Source organism: Primulina tabacum, chromosome 7 (assembly GCF_025594145.1).
Source record: "Primulina tabacum isolate GXHZ01 chromosome 7, ASM2559414v2, whole genome shotgun sequence".
NCBI lineage: Eukaryota > Viridiplantae > Streptophyta > Magnoliopsida > Lamiales > Gesneriaceae > Primulina > Primulina tabacum.
In genome coordinates this window covers 25551513-25576731 of record NC_134556.1, presented here as the reverse complement: position 1 = coordinate 25576731, position 25219 = coordinate 25551513, and the positions used below count along the sequence as shown (strand labels likewise).

The window sequence follows — 25219 nt, the reverse complement described above, 5'->3', positions numbered from 1 at the left end:
TAGAATTGTCGTTCTTCTTTATTATAAAATCTTATTTTGATATTGTAAAATAACAAATAACCCCACAAATTTTTATTTTATTCAAAATACGTTATTCTGTATTTTAATGAAACGGATCTAAAAGTATGCCCGAAGATATTTATTTGTATTATTTTTCGTTGTACCGCATCAATTTTTATAATTAAAATAAGAATAATGTTACATTTACAACTAAAATTTATACCATACAAAAAATTCATTTATCAATATATCATTAAAATTTAATACAAAATATCACGATATAATTTTGAGTAGATATCTTGTGCGACGATCTCACGAATCTTTATCTGTGAGACGGGTCAACCATACCGATATTAATAATAAAAGTAATACTCTTAGTATAAAGAATAATATTTTTTTATGGATGATCCAAATAAGAGATCCGTCTCATAAAATACGACTCATGAAATCATCTCACACAAGTTTTTGACTATAATGGTTGTAAATATCTTTATACAATATTATTTTTTTGACCTTTAGCATTAAATAATAATGGCTTATCATATAACCATCTTTAAATTACGCCTTACATTTTATAAACTTGTATATGTAGGAGTTTGAATTTCAATTTTTTTATATATAAATAATTTGTAGGTTTGATGTATTTAATATTTGATGAGATCTTCATCCCCAACCTCTAAAGCTTGTTCCTTTATAATTCATTCATCCAACACTCTTTTCCCCTAAAAAACTAAAGTAAATAAAGCTTTGCAACTCCACACTGCAAATGCAATACCATACGATGATCGGCGGCTCCTCATCGCCGCCGGACACCAGCAAGACCACCAAGCTCGAGCGCTACAACAGCTACATCCGCCGCGTGAACAGCACCAAACTCCTCCAAGCTTCCTCCAAGCTCCTCTTCCGTGTGACCCTTCTAGTCGCCTTGGTTTTGATCTTCTTCTTCACGCTCAACTACCCGCCTCTCTCCGGCGACAACCACCACATTCACGCCACCAACAACTTCCTCTCCTCCGCCTTCTATGGCAGCGGCGCCACCTGGGAGAAACAGGTCCGCCACTCCTCCACTCCCAGACGGCCAAACGGATTCTCCGTCTTGGTCACCGGAGCCGTTGGATTTGTTGGATCGCATTGCTCTTTAGCTCTTAAAAAACGCGGGGACGGTGTGCTGGGTATTGATAATTTCAACTCGTACTACGATCCGTCCCTGAAACGGGCCCGGCAAAAGCTGCTAAAAAAGCACGAGATCTTCACTGTCGAAGGGGACATTAACGATGCTGAATTGCTGACCAAATTGTTTGATATCGTCCCGGTTTCGCACATTCTACACTTGGCGGCTCAGGCTGGTGTACGATACGCTATGCAAAACCCACTATCCTACGTCAATTCCAATGTTGCCGGCTTTGTTAATCTACTGGAGGTCGCTAAATCCGCCGATCCTCAGCCGGCAATCGTTTGGGCTTCGTCGAGCTCCGTTTACGGGTTGAATTCGGAGATTCCATTCTCTGAAACGGATCGTACAGATCAGCCGGCAAGCTTATACGCCGCCACGAAAAAGGCTGGCGAAGAAATCGCCCACACTTACAATCATATATACGGGCTATCCTTAACAGGGCTGAGATTCTTCACCGTGTACGGGCCGTGGGGAAGGCCCGACATGGCTTACTTCTTCTTCACCAAGGACATCCTCCAGAGCAAGTCAATCAATGTCTACGTGACGCAGGAGGACAAGGAGGTGGCGCGTGATTTCACGTACATAGACGACATAGTGAAGGGCTGTGTCGGTGCTCTCGACACGGCGGAGAAGAGCACCGGAAGCGGCGGAAAGAAGCGAGGGGCGGCACAGCTGAGGGTGTACAACCTAGGGAACACGTCTCCGGTAACGGTGGGGAAACTGGTCGGGATTCTGGAGAGTTTGCTGAGCGCGAAGGCGAAGAAGCACGTGATCAAAATGCCTCGAAACGGCGACGTTCCGTTCACGCATGCTAACGTGAGCCTGGCGTACAGGGACTTCGGGTACAAGCCTACCACCGACTTAGCCACCGGATTGAGGAAGTTCGTGAAGTGGTACGTTAGTTATTATGGGATCGAATCGAGGGTAAAAAAGGAAATTGATGCCTCGACCAATGAGGAAGCATAAGTCTCCGTCATCACATGGGAAGCCAGGCCATTCTTAAATTTTTATTTTACTTTTATTTAATTTTCCACATATTAAATTTTTATTTTTTTTCCTTATGTGTCTGTTTATTTGGACCATTTAATGTCATAAATTATTGTAATAGTATAATATATAGGTCATATATTTTTACACAAAAAAAAAAAAAAAAACGACAGGCAAGTGTAAATCTGTGAATTTGGAATTGTATTATGATGTATTTTTAATTTAAAGATGAAATAAGATTGAATTCTATAATTTTTATTTGTGCTCTGATTTTATATATTAACTATGTAACCAATGAAATCGATCTCCCTGCTCATACTATGATATAATTGGTCCTAATTTTCAGACTCTTTTTTTGCTACATTTAATACATACTACATAGTCATTTTTTTTTTTTTTGAAATGACATACTACATAGTCATGTATTGCATACTAATTTGAATTCCCCAAAGAACAAGTTTGTCAAATAATGAAAAATGCGTATGTTTGTATATATATATATATATGGCAAAAACTTATGTGAGACAGTCTCACATGTTGTATTTTGTGAAACGGATCTCTTATTTGGGTCATCCATGAAAAAATATTACTTTTTATGCTAAGACTATTACTTTTTATTTTGAATTTTGATAGGACTGGTGCGTCTCACAGATAAAGATTTGTGGGATCTTCTCGCAACAGATCTACTTATATATATATATATATATATATATATATGTTGGTATAAAATATCGTACAAACGGAGCAGGTGTTCCATTCCATCTATTTTGAGGTGGGATGTACAAATTTTGGAGTAAAATAACAGGCTTTTATAAAACAATTTTTTTTTTTAAATCGGTGTTTGTAGATGTTTTTTAAATAATATTATAAAAAAACAATTAATTTCTGGCTACAATTTCAACTAGCCTTCGTTATGGTCGAATTTAAAAGAAGTGAATAAAATCTTTAAATTCTTTTCGAAATATATGTGCTTGAGATGATTTTTAAATCGGATTTAATATTTGTTATCTGTAAAAATCATTTTCTCGACTCGACAGATATAGTTGGTATACTTTAAAAGGTTTTTCAAAATGCGAAAAGATTTGGCTGGATCTAAAGAAAAAAATACACGTGCCTAAGATTTTAACAATGCAAACTGGAAAGAAAATAATGCCAAGAAACAAAAAACCAACACAAGTAATTTTTATGGAGTTTTGAAGATTTTTTTTTTAAATATGAAATCTCATTAACCAGAAACGATTAAGTCACGAGGTACAATTACAGAAAACCGATTAAGAAAATCATAGCTAAACCATTCTACATCTTGCATAGTCATAACTGAATGTCGAGCCAAGTGACGTGCCGCGTCGTTAGCCGATCTCTTCATGTGTTGGATTGACATAACATCCGAATCCCTGATGATATCACGAATTTCCACACTTAACGATCCATGCCATGGTCTTCACAGCTAAGAAGAACACCTTGAACCTGTTGAAGAGAATCCGAAAACAAGCATACATCAGATAGCCCCAACGAGCAACAGAAATCGAGTCCCGAACACATAGCCAACAACTTCCCTCTCTTAAGAGAACCTGGATAACGAAGTAAAGAGGCCTTAACCTGTGGTGATCATGGCACACTGCACTAGCGCTGCAACAACTTTTACCATCAACAAAAGCTGCATCAACATCCAAGAGAAGATGTGAAGAATCCGGTGCTATCCAGTACGAGGCTGAGATGCTTGTGGAAGGCTGATTAGAAACAGAGCACAAACGAGCAGCATTTTGAAATTCTCCCAGAAAATTGATAGCCCAATCAGATTTAACTGTATAAAGTCCATTTGAACTCCCCTGCCATATTCTTATTTCCGCACATCCTCTATGATGTAAAGGTATATCCAAAATGGCCTCTCCCTCAAGAGAAAAGATTGTCTCACCGATGCTTCATTCCAATTACCATCATAATGCTTCATTCCAATTACCATAATTCTGTTAGAGTAGGTGTCCAACGAGTCAACTTGTGGCTTGAATTTTTATTTGACTCTAATGTAAAACAATCATTATTTTAATAATATTTTACAATTTTATTCAATTATGACATGATGTTTTATATATATACCTATGCAAGCTGCATAGATAAAGTTCTTGAATATACAAAATATATCATGAAGATATCCTATATGATTAGATGAGTTAATAGTGCAAGGAGTCTTTTACCAGAGTAAAAAATGTGCTTTAGGGAAATGTGTTTTCCTAGTTGCACATACCATGCTAATATTAGCACTCAAGGATAAATTGCATTGTTATCGAATTCACATGCGACTCTCGATATACCAACGGTTGCAGATTCAATCGGGATATATGTGTTGAAGGGACCGCACTGTACGGTAACCATGACTTAAGGTTCTTGAAGGCACTATCAGTGATACCTAGGGGATCATGGGACGATACTACTAGACGCTCTTATCATAATCTCATGGGTACAATCAGAAAAGAGTTCTGACGTTCTTGATAAAGGAGTTGATGAAAAGAATGAGGCTAACTAGGATAAGCCCAAATAAGAATAAATATTATTATAAATCACATGGAGATGTGAACACATGGCTAGCTGTATCCCTGAACCATTGAGGTCACAGAAGTATCGGATTCTGTGTTCTCGTTGAGAAAGTCAAAGTTGATAAATATATTATATATTAATAATATGAAAATTTATTATAATAAAATATAAAGTCATAGTACCACAAGTACTCCTGAACTTTTGGTGGGATCAGGAGTCGCGCTCTATAAATACACCATGAGGGGTCACACAAAAGAGATATGAGAAATCTTGCACACAAAATCAACACAACACCCCTCCCCTCCTTCTAAACCAAGTCTCGACCATCATAATTTCTTGGGAAGAAATTTCGGCCATCTTGTGCTCTTTTGCCGCCGTCACTGCACCATCTCCGGATTTTGGAAATTCGGAGGCTACAGTCTCAACGCACAAATTTCTTGTGATTTCTAGTGCAATCCAAGCGAGGAACGCAGTCTTCGACCGTGGACCTGATTAGACGATCAAAGCCGGTGAACCGTTCATAGGGATATAAAAGAAAGACTATCTTTGTTTAAAAATCGGAATAGTTTGGAGTCTAGAGTTTTTATAAGATCCAAAATGTGATAACGTAATCCAACTGCATACAAATCTAGGAAAAATGGAAAATGACTAATTAAATTGTTTTAATTGCATCAATTAAATGTGGTAGTCATGTTTACATGTTTAAAATAGGTTTTTATATTAGAATGCATAAAAAGTGTTTTTATTCAAGATGCGATCGAGAAACGGAGAGCGGGGACTGTAAAAAGAAAATATTTTTATTAAATGATTATTTTAATCATTTAATATATGGTATATTTTAAACGGTGTTTTCAAAAATGGTGTTTTTTGGTATGTTTTTACAAACCGAGTCATATTTTAAACCGGTAATCAATTTTTGACGAAAATAAGGATTTTTTGGGAACTCGGCTAATATTTTCGGAAACTTTCCTAAACAAAATATTTTAACTATATTATATTGGGCCTAATGGGCCTATTACCTAGGTTATTGAGCCTAGCTTTCTAGTCAATTATTTATATCAAAAGATATAGTTTACTAAATCCAAAACACTTCAAACCACATTTTTAAAACATTAAAAACCTAGAGCTTTTTCCACCATGAGCACACAAACACACATCAAACATTTTTTTAAAGCTATTCACGTGAATTCGAAGGAATTTCAGCAAGGTCTTCTCCCCGTCTCTCCATCAACGTTCTCGCGTCAAAGATTGTTTTCGTGCGCGAAATACGCAAAGGTACGCCTTAATTTTCATTCACTCATCGTTCATACCATAATATGTGTATTGAACATGATTGCATGAAAAATATCATACACTTTCTTATATTTACGTTTTTATGGAAAAACATGAACAAAAATTTAGTTTTTATGTTTTTAAATTCATGTTTGTGATGCACAAAGAGGCTGCCATGATAGGGCTATGGGAAGAGACATTTTTCAACATGTTTAAGTGAAACGTCCACTCACTTTAAAATTCTACTGAAATATTTTTTTTAAAGCTAAGGTGGAAAATACAGATGCTCAAAAACATTTAAATAAGTTAACCATGCTTTTAAAAGGTCATCCAACCTCTGAATAAAAATAACTGCAATTAGTTAAATCTTTAAAAAGAACTCAATCTCATAGTCAATTGATTTAAAAGAGAAACTCGAACAGATATCAACAGTCCGATGAATCGACAACGTAAACCAAGATTCAAAACATTTAACCATGTTGCTTAAACTCATGCTTCATAAACATATTATGCGAAAAAACGCAAGGTCCTCGGGTTATCTAGTGCACCGCCCAGCTCCGCCTACTCAGTCTTCAGTGTCTCCAGTCTCCACATCAACATGTTCACCTGCATCACTCACACCTAGTGAGTCTAAAGGCTCAATACACCTGTAATGTTATAGCAAGTACATATACATAGCAGAAAACAGTGAAAAGTACCTTAATTATAATCCATTTAATGATCTTTAAAGCGTAAACGTAAACATAATAAAGCATACGTGTCAAAACATGTCTCAACATATCATCATATACGTGTTCATCTCTTTTAATTGAATTCCATTCATTAGTTGTGACTTTCGTATCATCGTGTCAGTCGATGGATCTATATATGTGTAACCGTGATACCCGGCGGCGGGGACATCAACGACAGAATTATCCGTCCACTGAGCCTTGGCCTTACATGTCATCGTGTCATCATGTCATCGTATTAGTCACAACCAACTCCCATCCTTCAAAGCATGTCATCATATTCATCATTTAATAAAACCATGCATATACGTAAATTTTTCTTAAAATCAAGCATGCAACGTATTTTTTAATAATCACATAAAAAATCATATATGTGATAACATAAATATTTAAAACATGAAAAATCGTGTTTAGGGCACTGCCAGAACTTCTAATTCGACCCAGGCGCAAAATGACCATTTTGACCCTGTGAACCCTAACCGACCATTTTACACCCGGACCTCAAAATTTCGACCCGAATCCAACCGAACTCCTTAAAACACCTAAAAACATAATTGTAAATATTTCCTAGAGGTAACCTCGAGCCCGTTCCATAACTTATACGATTCGTTTTAAAACTTGGTTTGGGGTCCCAGTTTTAACCCGAAACTCAACCAAACTTTTCCAAACTTAAACCATGCCTTAACCGTACCATACCAGCCCTTAAACCACCTAGACCAAACCACTTATGACCCTCGAACAGCACCTGAAAGTTTATGAAATTTTCCTGCGCGCATACACCGAAGCCCTAGTTGCACCCACGACCCCGTATTCGATCCTAGACCAAAAACAAGCGTGTCCAGCCCTTAACCAACTATCCTAAGACCATGATCAAACCGGGGACTCACTCCTAAACCAACCAAACCCATGCCTACTGCCCATGCAATCAGCCACATGTGAGTTACATGAAAACAAACAACACCCAATCCTACACGACCTTTGCGCCTCGACCGACTTTCTTCCACGATCGAGCTCCGCGCTGTTGCACCGACTCTGGATTTTGAAAATTCGGACGATCGCATCTCAAAGCACAAATCGTTTGTCTTCTCTAGTGCAATCCAAGCGAGGAATGCAATATCTGATCGTGGACCGGATTTGACGATCAAGAGGAGGAAGATCCATTTATAAGGATATACAAGAAGGGTCATCTCCGCTAACCTCGAATTGGTTTGGCATCCAGCATTATATACACAGAGGTATAAAGACTAAACACTCTATGAATATTAAATAAACATATGACGTCCAAGGATAGTTTCGAATGTCGGAACAAAAATTTAAAACTTCCGCTGATGCGAAAAACGGTACGCCAACAGATAGTACCCCTCTTCTTAGTTTTAGATTTTTACTAAATGTCTAAATTACTAAACATTACTTTTTGATTTTGGAGTTTGTCGTTATTCGAAGTTCATGTTGTTAACATATTATGAATCATGTTGGTATTTTGTCAAGGTAAAGTGTATTTGGTATATGTACGGTATGAGAAAAAATTAACGAGAAGAGGCTGGTTGCTACAAATTGAAGGAGGATAACTAGGTTGCTAAATAAACGACTAAATCTTGTGGTTTGGTCTCTGACTTATAAATTGGGTCACTAAATTAGTGACCAAAAAAGTAAATTAGTCGCCAAATTTAGTGATTGAATTTATTTAATGGCAAAATTATTGACTGTTGCTGTATTTGAGTTTCTAATTCTTCAATCGTAAAATATATTTTCGCCAAAAATGGGAATTAAATTTTAGTTTGGTCGTTCAATTAGTGACCAAAATAACACTGCATCGGCCATTATTTATGCGACCACCAAAAATCGGTAGTTAATCGGTCACAAATTTCAGTTAGCAACTTATTAGTGACCGATTTGTTAAAACCGAGTTTTCTTGTAGACGTTTGTAATAAGGAATATTGATTATTTACCAGTCAATTAGATAGCTAGATTTTAATGAATGAGTAACTGTTAAGGTTTAATAAATTTAAGATCGGCTTATTAATAATTAGTCAGCTAGTTTATACATAATTGTTCAATAGATCGGCTAGTCCATAGTAATGGGAGTTGTTCCTTTTGTGGAGCGAGGTTTGGTTCGACTAGCTATTGTCTTATTTTTGTCCGAAAGTTAGAGAAGCATGGAAATGTTCTGTATTTTGGCCATGGTTAAAGAATTGCAAACATCTATCATTTAGGTTATGCAGTATGAATTTGAATGAACATTCTTCAAATTTTGATTTTGAGCTTTTTGTCATGCAATCCTGTGCCATTTGGAAGGAAATTTGTATCTGGAAACATAATCTTATGAGATCCAACTACTCGCTTAAGGTAAACTGGATTCCTTCTTATCTTGAGGAATTTCAGAAAGCAAAGAGATTGTGGATCTCAGATCCAGTGGCTAAGCACCATGATAGAGTGTTGAAATGAACTAAACCTCCTTTGGGACATTTCCGGCTGGATGTTGATGCAGGTTTCAATGAGCAGAAAAGTGTTTTTAGTGTGGGAGCAGTTATGAGAGACCACCGTGGTTTTATTTGTGTGGCTTCAGGCCGGGGTATTCGCCATCCGGGTTCAGTGGTTGCTGCAGAGCTCAATGCTATTCTTTTTGGTTTGAAGCTCGCGGTGCAAAGTAATTATCGCAATGTTTGGCTGTTTTCAGATTCGATTCAAGCGGTTAATGCACTGACAGAGACTACGAAAATTATAAACCATGACAGTTTTCTTATCTCGAACATTCAAGAGCTTCTCCAGTCTGGGTGTTTTTTGAGAATTCGTAATATTAGTAGATGTTCGAACAAAGTCGCTCATTGTTTAGCGCATTTTGCTTTGTCTTATCCTTCACCATTTACTTGGGGTGAGGATGTTTACCCATCTTGGTTGATGGATGTAGCTTCTCTTGATTTATCTAATGCATAGACCGTTTCCTGATTCAAAACAAAAAAAATTATTATAATTCATAATGATGTTCGCAGTGCAACTTAAATCAATTGTCTTGATCTACATATGGCTTAATTTATGCCACACTCGACGAAATACTTCATATAAAATACACAAAAAACTTTTGTCAGCCGTTCTCATTGACCAATTTTGTGAAACTAATATTTTTATTTGTATTATTTATGAAAAATTATTACTTTTTATTATCATTAATATGAGTAGGATTGACATGTCTCACGAATAAGATCTGTGAGACTGTTTTATAAGAGACCTTCTAGTTTATAAAATAATGATTCGAGTACAGGCTACTCATATTAATTTTACATAGATTCAATATGGATGTCATATGGAATGCATGTGTACTGCATAATCCCGGTTTATCACTTTTTTTCTTCAAATAATTTGAGGACAAAATGTTTTAGTCTCTCTTGTTTGTAATATGCCAAAAGGTCGACTAGCTTATAGATTTTAGATGCAATTGATCCCTGATTTTTAGTAATTATTTAAAAGTAACAATGGGACTAAAACAATTTTGGTACAAAACAATAGGAAAACGTGTGGGACACTTTTGAATTATATTACATTTAGATAGATGAATTTGATTTGGAGATATATATTTGATTTGGTGATTAATTTGACTGATGTATTTTGATGTTACATAAAATTTATCTCGGGTTCGGTCTAGACGAATCTGCACAGACAAACAGGACTTAGTGGCCATCAGGGAGTATTTTCGGCATGACCCCTCCATGCATGAGTCAGATCTCGATTCAAGAAAATATCTGTGAAAGTGTGAGAGATAGTAGTTCTCAGTGCGAGCATTGTGTGAATGAATCAAATGGTAGTGCATACCTTGATATTTATAGGAGTGGGAAGAATCTGTTAACTTATTGAGATAGAGCTACATTTAGGTAAGTTTACTTGGAAAGATGATATGGTTGCTGGATTTGTGGGGATTCGAACCTAATCCATCTTCTTAACCATTATTAGGATCATTTAATTAATCTGGGTCTAATTTCTTTTTTAAATACAAATGCGAAAACGTAAAGTAATCACTCTGATATAAATATCAACATAAAGTACAGATAATGTACAATATATGTTTATCGCAACTAGAGTTCATCCACTACATCAAGTACTGAAAATCACTCTACTCTAAGTCCGGATCTCCACGCTAATCTTGAATCTCTCATTCTCTTCGTGACCCTGATCCTGTCCCACCTGTTGTCATGCACACATACAAACAAGACAACAGCCGGATAACCCCGGTGAGAAATACATCCCAGTATAAATAATGTAAACATGCAATCATATAAAACATATATAAAAGTATGAAACAGATATCAATAACATGTATCAAATCTGAAAGACATGAATCGATATAAAACTGTAACTCAAACTCTGGACTCATCATCTCAGACTCGACTTATCTCTAATCTAGGGATCCCGATCTGAATAAGAACACAACGTTCTCCCATCTACTTTACCCCAGCTAGATGGTGGTACGTTCTTAGTCCCAGACTTTGGCGGTCTATATCGAAGATCTGCAATAGGAGTCGGTCTTCTCCTCAGTATATTGATATATATCCAAAAGTCCAGTGACTTGGCGGTTCTGCCATTTCGATTCTGCCAAAGACTAGGCGGATCTACCCAATTCTAACTCATGCTTTACTATAGATTAATAGACTAAGCATATCAATATCAAGAATTGCAAATATCAATGCAATAATCATTCAGTATGTGATTTTGGGAAACTCAAGTCAAATCTAACTCGAGTTGTGCAATCCGAATCAACATTGATTTATACCTTTCTCTCTGTCAATCTGACTCTGTCGAAGTCTCGAACTCAAATCTGTCAATACTCAATCTGACAATGACAATAACGAGGAATACAATATCAATACCCCACTCAATCAATACTGGATATAATCAGAACTCAATCAAATTCTGTTTCAACAACATAACTGTACAATCTCAATATATCCAGCAATATAAATCAATCAGATATCAATTTACACAACTCATAATCAATAACGATACAATTCTGATATCACATCTCAGTCCAATCAACTCTGAAATTCATAACAATTCTATACGGTATCCGTTCTTCAATCCGGTTTCAATTATACGATGTCTAATATCGCAAGAACGACATATATGAATCATATCTGATTCCTTCCATATCATATTTTCAGAACATAACAAAATGTAATAAAACTTACGTCCAGTTGAAGCTCTCGTTGATAGGAACACGGTACTGAAGTCGGATTAAAAATCAGACGGACGGATCTAAATATAAAGGCGTAAAGATTTTCTCGAGCTTCCTCTTTCTTCGTTTCTGCCAAATTCTGAAGGATAAATGTATATATATATATATCCTAATGCATGTCTAAGCTACGTGTCTTCTTTTTACATATTTCAAGCGGCGCTCGGGCGGTCGAGAATTACCGCCCGGGTGCGGAATGTTCTGCCCAAGCTCTTTCGGATTGCACATTGGCGCTCGGGCGGTCACCAACTACCGCCCGGGCGCCGCACCTGCTGCCCGAACACTTAACTTGCTATGCACTGGCGCTTGGGCGGTCAAAAACTACCGCTCGGGCGCCAGACTCTCTGTCCAAAATCCATTCTTCTGATGCATTGGCGCTCGGGCGGCCCTTTTCTACCGCCTGGGCGCCAACAGTTCTGTACAAAATATGCACCCTTCATATGCTTTGGCCAATCTGGTCTCGGAATGGCCCAGCTATAATCACATCAATTCATAATCAATAATCTCAGATTAATAGAATCAAAATCTCGGGCATTACAGGATTTGTGCTGATTCGTATCATATCTTTGACTGATTGCTTATCTCGAAATTCTCAGAATTCCTTGCTGATCAATATTTGTATATTTGGTTACCGATGGTCGACGAATAGTGCTCGGTTATGGATTTGAGAGGGGTTGAACCACATGGGATCGGGTGCTATTTTTATGGTGGGCTTTAGAGGGGACGTACCATGTGGGATCGGTTGCTCGACCAGGGATTTTAGAAGGATCAGACCACATGGGGTCGGGTGATCTTCTGATAGTGCTCGGGTAGGGATTTCAGAGGTATCAGACCACATGGAGTCGAGTGTGTTAGAGTAGATGCCCGAAAAGCCAACTTGTGGCTCGGGCTTTATTGACTTTAATGTAAAACAATCTTTATTTTAATAATATTTTACGATTTTATTCGATTATGACATTATACTTTATCTGTATACCTATGCAAAATGCATAGATAAAGTTCTTGAATATACAATATGTATCATGAGGTTTGCGTCGCAACGTAAGATCATGAAACTCATTAAGAAGTGTACCATATATTCTAAACATGTTCCTAGTCGAATCAGCCGCCTAAAACAAGGATAAAGGTCGCTCGAGCTTGAGACTAGCATCTGTGGTGTAAACGCCATGTTTCATTGACAAGGGCATGGAGATGTCCATTCACACAGATGGGTTATTATGTGATGATGCACTGAACAACCCTTCTTTGGACTGTCCAAGTGGTTTTCACTTATCGAGTGGAATAATCCGCAGTTATAGTTGTACACCATTAGTCATTTGACCCGGACAACGTAGGGCTATACATACTAGCATGCACTTTGATCCGTTTACCGACTCCATCGAGGGTCATCAGGTGGCGAGGTTGGGTGTAGTTTCAAAATACGTAGGAGAAAATGCTTTGTAGTCGGGGATTCACCGTTCGCTTAGGGTGGAGATATCCTTTGTGATCTAATGAGTTAATATTGCAAGGAATCTCAGGCCAGAGCAAGAAATATACTTTAGAGAAAAGTGTTTTCCTAGTTGCACATATCATTCCACTATTAATACTCAAAGATAAATTGCAGCGTTATCGAATTCATATGCAACTCTCGATATACCAATGGTTGCAGATTCGATCAAGATATATGTGTTGAAGAGACCGCACTGTACGCTAACCATGACTAAAGGTTCTTGCAAGCACTATCTGTGACGTACCGTACTTAAAAACTACTTAAAATTTGCGGAAAATAAAATTTTTTCTTAAATAAGTAATAATTTCTCAAAATGAAATACAGATAAAATGATTATTTAAATATTTGAAATGTAAAATGGCTTGCAACAAGTACTTGTTTAAACAACGTGAATTAATTTAATGAAAGTCAGTGTGAATGAATTTAAAGTGCATAAAAATTCTTGAAAACTTAAGCGGTTCTCGGGTTAGGCCTCTGCACCGTTCGAGCCAACTCATTGGTCCCCACCTTTCGCCTCCTCATAATCGTCCTCACCTGCATCTATCAAGCCTAGTGAGTCTAAAGACTCAACATGTATAAAGTGAGAATAACAAGTAATATATAATAAAACCACATGCATTTTAAAGTAGCATATGCATACTTAAACTCTAAACATACTTACATAAACATAGACGTGCCATCAATTCATAAACTTTTTCACAAACGTGCTTGCGTCATACAAGCTTATGTTGGATCTCGGTTTTCTCGTGTCTAAAACGCAGCAGAAATTTTAAATTTTATTTTATTTTGACAATCAAAATATTTGTTTGAGCACTCATATGGTTTTAATAAATAAACATACATAGGATGTTTAAAACTTTTACCTTTGGTGAAATATTCACAAGTCTCCAACTATTCCGGGATTAGTGGAGATAGCACTTGATGTATTTTCTACGATCTTCCTTCGAGGCTCATTTTCTACAATCCTTCTATCAAGTCCATGACTGGAAGATTTGTTCCTCTTCCATATAACACTAGAACATTTGGAAGAAGTTTCAACATTGGAGAGAAAATTCGAGTGATGGCTCAACCCCTTTTTAAAGAGAGGATGGCCGAAATTTCTTTGAGAGGAGAGGGAGGCCTTTTCAAAAAATGTAGTCTCTTGGAGGCTAGGGTTTTAGCTCATCAACTATATTTTATAATCAAGTCATGACCTAATTTACATAAATAACATTAATGGGCTTGATTAATTAATTGGACTAGTTCAACTAGTTTAATTAATTAATCAAAGTCCATTAAGAACTTTAATTATTTAGTATGTTGGACTTGTAATCTTACAAGCCAATTAAACATAGTTCTCACTATATTTATTTTAATATTTAATAAACTCAACTTTTGAAATTAATAAATAAAATTATTAAATTTTATAAATTCAACTCCTTGAATTTATTCTCTCCAAATTTTATAAATTCATAAATTCAACTTTTGAATTTACTATCTCATAAATTCAACTTCTTGAATTTATTTTCTCAAAATTTAATTGTCATAAATTCAACTCCTTGAATTTACTATATCATAATTTTATATAAATTTAGCTATTTGAATTTATTCTCTCAACGGGAAAAAATGATCCATAGCTTGTGTGACCCTCAATGGTTCAGGGATACAGCTAGCCGTGAGTTCACATTTCTTTGTGATTCAGGACATAATCCTTTATTCGAGCTTACCCTAATTTGTCCCATTCTATGTATCAACAATTGATTATGAGAATGTCAGAAATCATATTTCTGATTAAACCCATCGAATAATGGTAAGAGCATCTAGTAGCATCATCCCATGATTTCCTAGGTATCACTAATAGTGCCTACAAGAATCAGTCGATTATGATTAACGTACAGTACGGTCCCTTCGTCTCATATATCCCGATCGAATCTGCAACCATTGATTCATCAAGAGTTGCATAAGAATTCAATAATTATGTGACACATATTTGAGAATAAATAGTGGCATCGCATGTACAACTGGAGAACTCCTTCTTCAATATACATTTCATACTCTGATCAGAGATTCCATGCACTATTATTTCATCAGATCACACAGGATATCCACACCCGTAGGTGACTGGTGAATTCCCGACTACAATGCACTGGCTCCTACATGTGTCACAGCTGTACCCAATCTCGCCACATGATGACTCTCCTGGAGTCGGTAAATGAGTCAAAGTACATCCCTAGAATATAGAGCATCAGTGTTTTCCCGGATCTTAAGGACTAATGGTGTACAACCATAACCACATACTTATCCTCTCGATGAATGATAACCACTTGGAAAGTCCGAGGGAGGGTTGTTCGGTATAATCATCATATGACTACCCATCTGCATGTTTGGACATCTCTATGCCCTTATCAAGAAATGAGGTACACAACATTACAGATGCTAGTCTCGAGCTCAAGCGACCTTTATCCATGTTTTAGGCGGCTGAATCGACTAGAAATGAATTTAGATTATACAGTTTTTACAAATGAGTTTCAACATCGAATTATAATTCATTTGTATTAAAATATAATCAAGATCTTTATCTATGTTGATCACATGGGTATACAGATAAATAAATAACAAACCATGAAATAATGAATTATAGGAAAATAAAGATTGTTTATAACAAACGAGTCAATAAATTCCCTAGCCAATAGTTAGCTTACATGGCATCTACTCTAACAACTTAAACATGCATAGTCATCATCATTTTGCGTAGAAATATGTTTTCAAATAAGTGACCCGTAACATAATTGCGCCTGATCAGACTAAACCACAGTACTGGGCTGTCAGGGATCATCACAGCCTTTCGACCGAACATCCACTCCCACATACATAAGATCCTCAGTCATGCTTTACTGGGTGGATTGGTCCCTGGTCATGCTTTACCACTTCTCAATCCCGATCAAAACCTGGTCATGCTTTACCGGGGTGGAGAGGTCCCCGGACACGTTCTCCGGCTTCCAAACCCGCTCATAATTATTCACAAGACAATACGCATACCTCAAAAACATTAAACATTTTTTTGCACGTCGAATATACTTAAAACATTGAGGGCCTTGTTGGAACACTCTGAACATGATTCCTAACCACAACAACAAAGATTCAGGAGATCCCAATGAAGCATGCAACTAAAACTTGAGAAAACGTGAAGAACATGCACAAACTTTCACAACTTGAGCGGTTTTACGATAAAAATCACATCTATCTCATTTCTTATAAAAAAATTACGAATTTACTGTCAAATTGAAGGTATCAAAAATTACTATGTTTTAGATGTTGAAAGGTTTTCCAGAAAGCCGACCGAATATTTGCAGGATTCGAAATTACAGCAGATTTGGTTTTTAAGATCTAAAAATTATTCCAAAATCGTTTCAAACATCATTACTCACACTTTGCAAAACATAACTGGATTTTTACACACAATATGCAACAAAATATTTACTATGACAAGATCGATGCCGAAAAAATGCAAGAATATACATGGCTTGTTGATTATACTCACGAAACGACGAATAACGACGCGAGGGTACGCGAGAATCAATCTGGGACAACTGGTGGAACGATGCTTGTTATAATCGAACGTGAGTCTACTGAAGAGAATCGAAGGGGAAAGGGTGGCTGCTGGAGAGCTCTAAGAACCTAGTTCTTGTCGAAAGAGAGAACAAAACAAGGTGTGTGAGTGTGTGTACCGAGTGTGTAACGCCCCGAAAATTTTAAGGTCCACGCAAACCACGTGCATGCAATTATTAAATTCTTTTGTATTTTAATTAAATGTTTTAATTGCATGAATTAATTATGTTTTGCATACTTGCATATTTAAAATATATTTTTCTACATGATTGCATAAAAATTGTATTTTTTAAGGAATATTCAAGTGACGATCGAGGAACTGGGACCGAGGGCTGAAAAATGTCAAATGTTTTTATTAAATAATTATTTTTAATTATTTAAAATATGGTCGATGCTTTTTAGTATTTTTGAAAATAAGGAGTTTGGAGGTGATTTTATACGCCGGGACGTAAATTTTATCGGTGTTGGGTTTTTAACAAAAATGCGAGCTTTTTTGGCAACCCGGCTAATAAATTCACAAAATTAGTTAAATTAAATTATTTTTAATATTTTAATTAAGTACTAATGGGCCTAATTAACCTCTTAGTGGGCCAAGGCTTGATTAGTGTTTAATTAAACTATATATTATACAATTAAACCCCATAACCCACCCCCTAATCCCTAAAGCACACGTCCCACTTCCCCCAACAAATCAAACTCTCCCTTGCAAAGTTTTACACGGCACACACCAGATTTTTGAAAGAGAAAGTTTTCGAAAAGCTTGAAGGGAAATCAAGTGTAGGCCCTCGTCGTCGTCGTTCTTCGTTGTCAACGTAAATTCGAGCGTATACTACGCATAGGCACACCCTAATCTCCCTTTTCTCATCCATCATATCATATTAATGTTTAAATTATTGGATGCATGAAAAACATGAAAGAAAAACAAGTGCCACTTTTCTAAATTTTCGTTTTCGATCATAGCATGATATGTTAAGCAAGGTTTTTGATTCTTAAATCATGATTGTATGTTGTTTAAGAACTGCCATGATCTAGGCCATGATTTACAAGGGTTTACACGTGAGTTAGGGTCTTGTAAGCGCACCACACACGCTGGAAATTGAAGAGCACCAAATAAAACGTAAGTTGCTGTCATGGGAAGAACATGGGTTCGGTTAGGGGTCCTCATGGCCGGGCTTGGTGCGGCACTTGTCCAGGTGCTAGCCAGGGGCATGGGGGAGACCAGGGAAGAGTCCTAGCCCTGCTAGGACTCGAGTTGAGAGGCGGCGAGGAGTCCTTTGCATGAGGGACTCCTACCCGAGAATCCAGGAAATCGCGTGCAGGGTTCTGCACTTCGCACCAGCTTGGGCGTGCGGTTCAGGGGGTCTGGGCTGGGTCAGGTTTGGTCCTTAGGGTGCTTAGGGGTGCAAATCAGGTTGGTTTGTGACTAGAGTCATCGGCTAGGTCCCTGCATGCGTAAATCTTAGAGTCCATGCATACCCAAATTCTCGGCAAGCATAGGTGTGTGTAGAGGGTCCACGTTTTTGGCATTAGAATGGTTTCCTTGATGAAGTTAGGGTCCAGTAAGTTAATTTAAGATGTTGGGCAAGTTTTGGACCAACATGGTTCGGGGGTAACTTGTGAAAATCGGAAGTTGGCTCGGGGTCGAAGTTTAGGTATCAAATAGGGTTTTTAAAAAGAAGAAAAAAAATTAGAAAACGACTCACGGGGGTCGAGTCGTGGTCCATAAGGCTATAATAATATAAAAAGACTAAATTTAGAATTTAGAAATTTTATATTAAAGTTTGGTATTTTTCGGGATTAAAACACCGTTAAAACAATTAAGTAAAGATAATTGAAAAAGTCTAAGTTTTATGCCAAATAAAATTATGGAAAAATTCATGTAGGCTTAAATAATTATTTGGGACATGTTAGAGTCAATGAATTAAGAAAAAGTCAAATTCGAGGAATTTTACGTCTAGGGGTAAAACGGTCTTTTTACACCTAGAAATTAGTATACGTCATGACAGTGCCATAAATACTGTTTTTATGATATTGTGATTATTTTTAAATGTTTATGAAATGTTCATGATTAAATTATGATTTTTTTAAAATGTCTATTTCATTGTTATGATTTAAGGAAGACATTTAAAAGACATGTTGCATGCTTGGTTTCAAAAACAAAATGTTATGTTATGCATGATTTTTATAAAGTGATGAGAATGTAAATGTTGAAGGAAGTGAAGTGATTGTGACTAATTCGTTAATGTTGGCAACGTCGTGAGGGTTAAGGTCCCAGTGGGAGCCCGACGATCGTGTTTCCATCATTGCGAATATGTGGTAACGGTCATGTGGTAACGGTAAGAATGAGAATGTCGTGAGGGGAAAAGGTCCCAGCGGGAACCCATTTATGGGAAAAGGCCCCCGAGGGAACCCCGACGAGCGTATTTCTATTCGATCATGATAGGCCAGGGCCCAGTTGATCGATGAGATTGTTGCTGGTGTCCCCCGCCGCCCAGTACTGAGGTTTCACGTAGATGGATCCATCGTCTGTCATGTCATGTCAGAAAAGTCACAATTAACGATCTGAATTCAAAAAAGGAAAAAAAGGAAATGTTCATGATTATGTTTAAGGTTTTATGTCATGTCATGTTGAGAAAAAGGAAATTCATGTTTGCATGTCATGAAAATGTTTATGTTTAAAGTTTTATGCATCATGAAAATGTTTACGAAAATGTTTATGTTTATGCATCTTCATGAAAACGATATTTTAAGTACAAATATTTTTCACCGTTATATGTTGACTGTATTACGTATCACTCGTTATAAAGATTGTGGTGTGTTGAGTCTTTAGACTCACTAGGTGTGATGGATGCAGGTGGTATTGAGGGAGGACTTGATGAGTGATTTGACTGGACTGAAGGCGCACACAACCTGAGGACCAGCGCTTCTGCTTTTTTCGCATTATGACTTTTGACTCATGTTTTATGATTAAAGATTTTTAAGTTTATTTATTTATGCATTTGAGAGATTTTTGAGAGGTTTAGTATGAGCTATTCTTTTCAAATTATTGCTTTTTAGGTTTGGTAAAATGTTTGACGATTTTATGCTTTAAAATATTTTCCTTTGGATTTTTAAATAGCAGTGGATGGTTATTTTTAAAATGATGTCAAAAATATTTTATGGTTCGGCCGATGCTAAGTGAGGTTAAAAAAAAAAAAATTTTCTAGTACTTTTAAAGTAATAAAAAGGACAGGACGTTTCAGAGTGTGTGTGCGTAGAGTATAAAAACGTGTAGGGGTGTGTGTGTATATTGATTAGGGAGATAATTAGGAGTTAGTTAGGAGTTAATTAGGGGATTTAATTAGGTTAATAAAAATACTAATAACTAATTAACATGCTAAATAAAATACTAATCCCCCACTAACTTACTAGAACCCCTAATTTAAAATAAAATACACATGTGACAAACTTTCAAGATTTAAAATACTCAACTATTCAAATTAGTATTTTTGAAAAGCTTAAAAATCTTGAAATCATCTAATAATTTAAATTAGGTTTTAAATTTACTTAAAATTTCATAAATCATTTAAAATACTAATTTTCTTGGCTTGAAATAAAATAACACATTATTCATAAATCGTCTAAATTGTCACCGGTCTCTTTTCCCGATACCGTATCGAATATTCACCTTAAACACAAAAATCCAGAAAACATTTTAACGTGCATCAAATAAACATGTAATAATTTAAAATAGTGCAAATCATAAATAATGTATCAATAAAAATTAAATAAACAATTTAACAATTTAATGAATGCATGTGTTTACGTGTACTGGTTTTGGGTTCTACAATTCCTCCCGTACTTAAATAAATTTCGTCCTCGAAAAGAAATAATACAAAAAAAACTTCGGATAGCGACTTATCATATCTACTTCGACCTCCCAAGTGGCCTCCTCCACTGATTGTTTAAGCCACTAGAATTTGACCAACTTGGTCACTTTGTTCCGAAGTCTCTGCTCCTGTCTGTCTCGAATTCGGACAGGTCTTTCTTCATATGACAGATCTGGAGCAAGCTGCAACGGCTCAAATCTCAAAACATGGGAAGGATTTGCCATATACTTCCTCATCATTAAAACGTGGAACACATTAGGTACTCTGGCCGGATTCGGCGATAGAGCTACACGATAAACAAGTGTCCCAACTCTATCAAGAATTTCGAATGGTCCAATGAATCTCGGACTCAGCTTGCCTCTCTTCCTAAACATCATAACACCCTTCATGGTTGCTATCTTCACGAATACGTGATCTTCTATGGCAAATTCTAGATCCCTTCTTCTCTTGTCAGCATAACCCTTTTGGCGACTCTGGGCGGTCTTCATCCTGTCTCGGATCTTGTCCACCACATCTGCAATCTGCTGAACACTCTGTGCCAAGTTCTGATCACTCACCGACTTCATCCAAATGAATCGGCGATCTGCACTTCCTCCATACAGTGCTTCATAGGGAGCCATACCTGTAGATGATTGAAAACTGTTGTTGTAGGTAAACTCCACTATGGGTAGTTTAGATTCCCAATTCCTATGGAAGTCGATCACACATGCTTGCAACAAATCTTTCATCTAAATCACTCGCTCAGACTGGCCATCTGTCTGAGGGTGGAATGTCGTACTGAATAGAAACTTTGTCCTCATAGCTGCATGTAAACTTTTCCAAAAGGACGATGTGAATCTCTGGTCCCTGTCAGACACAATAGAAACTGGGATCCCGTGCAATCTGACTATCTACCGAATATAAAGTTCTGCATACTGCATCATGGAGAAAGTCGTCTTTATCGGCAAGAAATGTGCCGATTTAGTAAGTCGATCAACTATAAACCAAATAGCATTAGATCCCCTAACTGACATCGGAAACCGAACTACAAAATCCATGGTGATATTCTCCCATTTCCACTCAGGAATAGAAACTGGCTTGAGCATTCCTGCTGGCCTCTATTGCTCTGCTTTCACCTGCTGGCAAATGAGACACTCAGATACAAAGCATCGAATGTCTCACTTCATTCCTTGCCACTAATACCACATCTGTAATTCATTGTACATCTTGGTACCCCCTGGATGGATGTAATACGGAGATGTATGTTCCTCTGTCAAAATATCCTCTCTAATCGAATCAACACTAGGCACCCACATCCTTCCTCTGTACCTCACAATACCATTGGACACTGCGTTGAGTGCACTGCTCTTGGCTTTATCCTTCAGTCTCCATTTCTGTAACTGTTCATTTGAAGGCTGACCTTTATGGATTCAGTCTAGCAAAGAAGACTGGACTGTCAGATTAGAAAACTTGGAAGCTCTGCCCTTAAGATAAATTTCTAGGCCAAACCTCTGAATATCTGACTGAAGAGATCTCTGCGCTGACAGATGCGCTATGACTGCTACTTTCCTTCTCAAAGCATCTGCCACAACATTAGCTTTTCCTGGATGGTAGCTAATTTCACAATCGTAGTATTTTACTAACTCCAACCACCGTCTTTGTCTCATGCTCAGCTCTTTATGCGTGAAAAAGTACTTGAGACTCTTGTGATCAGTGAATATCCGGCATTTCTCGCCGTACAAACAATGTCTCCATATCTTCAACTCAAAGACAACGACAGCTAACTCCAGATCATGAGTCGGATAGTTCTTCTCATGCACTTTCAACTGTCTGGAGGCGTATGCTATGACCCGACCATGCTACATCAATATTGCGCCTAAACCAAGCTTAGAAGCATCAGTGTATAACACAAAATTGCCTGACCCTAATGGCATGGCTAAAACTGGCGCTGTGATAAGAGCTTGCTTAAAAGTATCGAAGCTCTTCTAAAATTTTTCACTCCATACAAATTTAACATTTTTCTTAGTCAATGAAGTGAGTGGCACTGCAACCGAGGAAAACCCCTGAATAAATTTCCTCTAGTAGCCTGCCAAGTCTAAGAAACTACAGATATCTGACGCGTTCTTCGGTTCAAACCATTCTTTTGTTGTCTCCAGTTTAGCTGGATCCATCTCAATGCCACTGCTAGATATGATATGTCCCAAAAATGCTACCTTCTCCAACCAGAATTTACACTTACTGAATTTTACAAACAGCTTTTGTCTGCAAGACTTGCAAAACTGTACCCAAATGCTGACCGTGTTCCTCATGGCTCTTCGAGTATATAAGAATGTCGTCAATGAACACTATGACAAACTGATCTAGGTAGGTCTAAAATACTCGATTTCTTAAGTCTATAAAAATCGCTAGAGCATTCGTTAGTTCAAATGGCATCAATAAGAACTCGTAGTGAACATATCTACTTCTGAAGGTTGTCTTATGAACATCTGCATCCTTTAACTTCAGTTGATGATACCCAGAATGTATATCTATCTAAGAGAACACTGTAGCTACCTGAAACTGATCGAGTAAGTCTTAGATCCTTGGTAATGGGTATTTGTTCTTGATCGTTACCTTGTTCAATTCTCGGTAATAGATACACAACCTCATTCTTCCATCTTTCTTCTTTACGAAGAGCACTGGTGCGCCCCATGGTGAGAAACTAGGGCGGATTAATTCTTGTTCTAGGAGCTCCTGAATTTGCTGTTTGAGTTCTAACATCTCTGCTGCAGAAAACAGTACGGTGCCTTAGAGATTGGCATAGTGCCTGGCACAAGGTCAATGGCGAACTCCACCTCTCTCTCTGGTGGAAGGTCTGTGACATTGCAGGGGAAAATATCGGGAAATTCTCTGACAACTGATACATCATATATCGATGGGGTGGGTGCGTCAAGTGTGGAAATAATACTGGCCAAGAATGCTTGACACCACTTACGTATAAGTTTCCATGCCTGCATGCAAGAGATCATGTGATCACTGTCTCCACACCTGAAGCATTTGCCCGAGCCCCATAAACACTGCACCATATGTTAGCGGTTGCATTTCGTGCACGGTGGGTAATCACCAGGCTTCTGAGGAGCCTTCTTTTGCTGAATAGAACCTTTGCCTTTCTGCGGTCCTTGAAACGGCCTCTTTCCCTGCTGTCCCTAGAATGGTCTCTTAAACTATTGCTGCTGCTGAGGTGCCTGATAGGGCCTCTTGCCCTGTCTATCGTTATAAATATCTTTCTGGTCTTGCTCTGCTGCCAAGACTCTCGACACGGAAATAGCATAAGAGGTAGGACCAGCAACTCTCACATCACAGCGCAAGATCGACCGTAATCCATCAATGAAATGCATCAGCTTTTCTCTGGCATCGTTAGCTATCAAGGGCACAAAGTTACACCCTTGCTCGAACTTCCTCACAAACTCCGCCACGCTGCGGTCTCCCTGCCGCAAAGTCATAAACTCCTTGGTCAGGCAGGAGCGTACTTCCTCAGTGAAGTACTTCGAGTAAAACACCTCCCTGAAACCCTCCCAACTAAGGGTCTGCAAATTCAATGCCACCGATGCACTCTCCCACCACAGTGTGACATCCCCTGTCAATAGGAAAGTGGCACATCTGACTCTGTTTGCATCCTGCAGCTCCTAAAAGTTAATATCACCTCGGTGGACTTGATCCATCCCTCAGCTATCATCGAGTCAGTACTCCCCGAGATTTCTTTTGGATCCATTCTCCTGAATCTCTCATACACTGCCTCTGGCCTGGCCTCGCCCCCGTATCTATTCCAACATTGTTCCCCGCAAATTATGCCAAGAACTGGGTCATCCCTGCAAGCATATGTGCCTGCATATCTGGCGATGGGTGAAGAGAATGGCCCTATCCCCATCCCGAGCCTCTCTATCCTCTTCACCTGCCCCACGTGCAATCATACATCTAGGAGGCGTACTGTTCTACAACTTACCCAACACGTAAACCAACATGCAAGAACATACTATCCATATCATAAGATGAGAGTAAATCGAACTTAAACATGTACATGTTGAAATCATGACCTTGATGCTTTCTACATTAAATAATTTTAAAAATTTAAAACTTACAGACTTGAGGCATGACTTCTTGAGCTTCTCACAACCGGCAGTAGGCATAACCCTTTACAATAACACCGCTATGATACCAACTGTAACGTACCGTACTTAAAAACTGCTTAAATTTGCGGAAAATTAAAATTTTTCTTAAATAAGTAATAATCTCTCAAAATGAAATACAAATAAAATTCTTGTCTAAATATTTGAAATGTAAAAAGGCTTGCAACAAGTTTTTGTTTAAACAACTTGAAGTAATTTCACGAAAGTCAGA

At 37.6% G+C, this 25219-nt stretch overlaps 3 protein-coding genes across 3 annotated transcripts; 2 read left to right on the top strand and 1 right to left on the bottom strand.

Annotated features, from left to right (window-relative positions):
• Positions 1–665: 665 nt before the first annotated feature.
• Positions 666–2413, top strand: LOC142551195 (UDP-glucuronate 4-epimerase 6-like). Its single transcript, XM_075660295.1, has one exon. It carries the CDS (start codon positions 767–769, stop codon positions 2138–2140), a length of 1374 nt encoding a protein of 457 aa, XP_075516410.1. The 5' UTR covers positions 666–766; the 3' UTR covers positions 2141–2413.
• Positions 2414–8774: 6361 nt separating this feature from the next.
• On the top strand, positions 8775–9630 carry LOC142550627 (uncharacterized). Its single transcript, XM_075659702.1, has 2 exons — positions 8775–8802; positions 9185–9630. The coding sequence occupies exons 1-2, from the start codon at positions 8775–8777 to the stop codon at positions 9628–9630; spliced, it is 474 nt and encodes a 157-aa protein (XP_075515817.1).
• A 14415-nt stretch (positions 9631–24045) lies between these two features.
• LOC142550626 (uncharacterized) lies at positions 24046–24749 on the bottom strand. Its single transcript, XM_075659700.1, has 2 exons — positions 24525–24749; positions 24046–24408 (listed from the first exon to the last, which is right to left on the bottom strand). Exons 1-2 carry the CDS (start codon positions 24747–24749, stop codon positions 24046–24048), a joined length of 588 nt encoding a protein of 195 aa, XP_075515815.1.
• Between the last annotated feature and the right edge of the window lie 470 nt (positions 24750–25219).

Excerpts from the sequence above, each read along its gene's own strand:
- LOC142550626 (XM_075659700.1), bottom strand. The coding sequence starts at position 24,749 with ATGGGGATAGGGCCATTCTCTTCACCCATCGCCAGATATGCAGGCACA. Across the intron at positions 24,409-24,524 it reads GATGGATCAAGTCCACCGAG|ACCCTTAGTTGGGAGGGTTT; the intron begins GTGATATTAACT and ends TTGAATTTGCAG.
- LOC142550627 (XM_075659702.1), top strand. The coding sequence starts at position 8,775 with ATGGGAGTTGTTCCTTTTGTGGAGCGAG. Across the intron at positions 8,803-9,184 it reads TGTTCCTTTTGTGGAGCGAG|GTTTCAATGAGCAGAAAAGT; the intron begins GTTTGGTTCGAC and ends ATGTTGATGCAG.
- LOC142551195 (XM_075660295.1), top strand. The coding sequence starts at position 767 with ATGCAATACCATACGATGATCGGCGGCTCCTCATCGCCGCCGGACACC.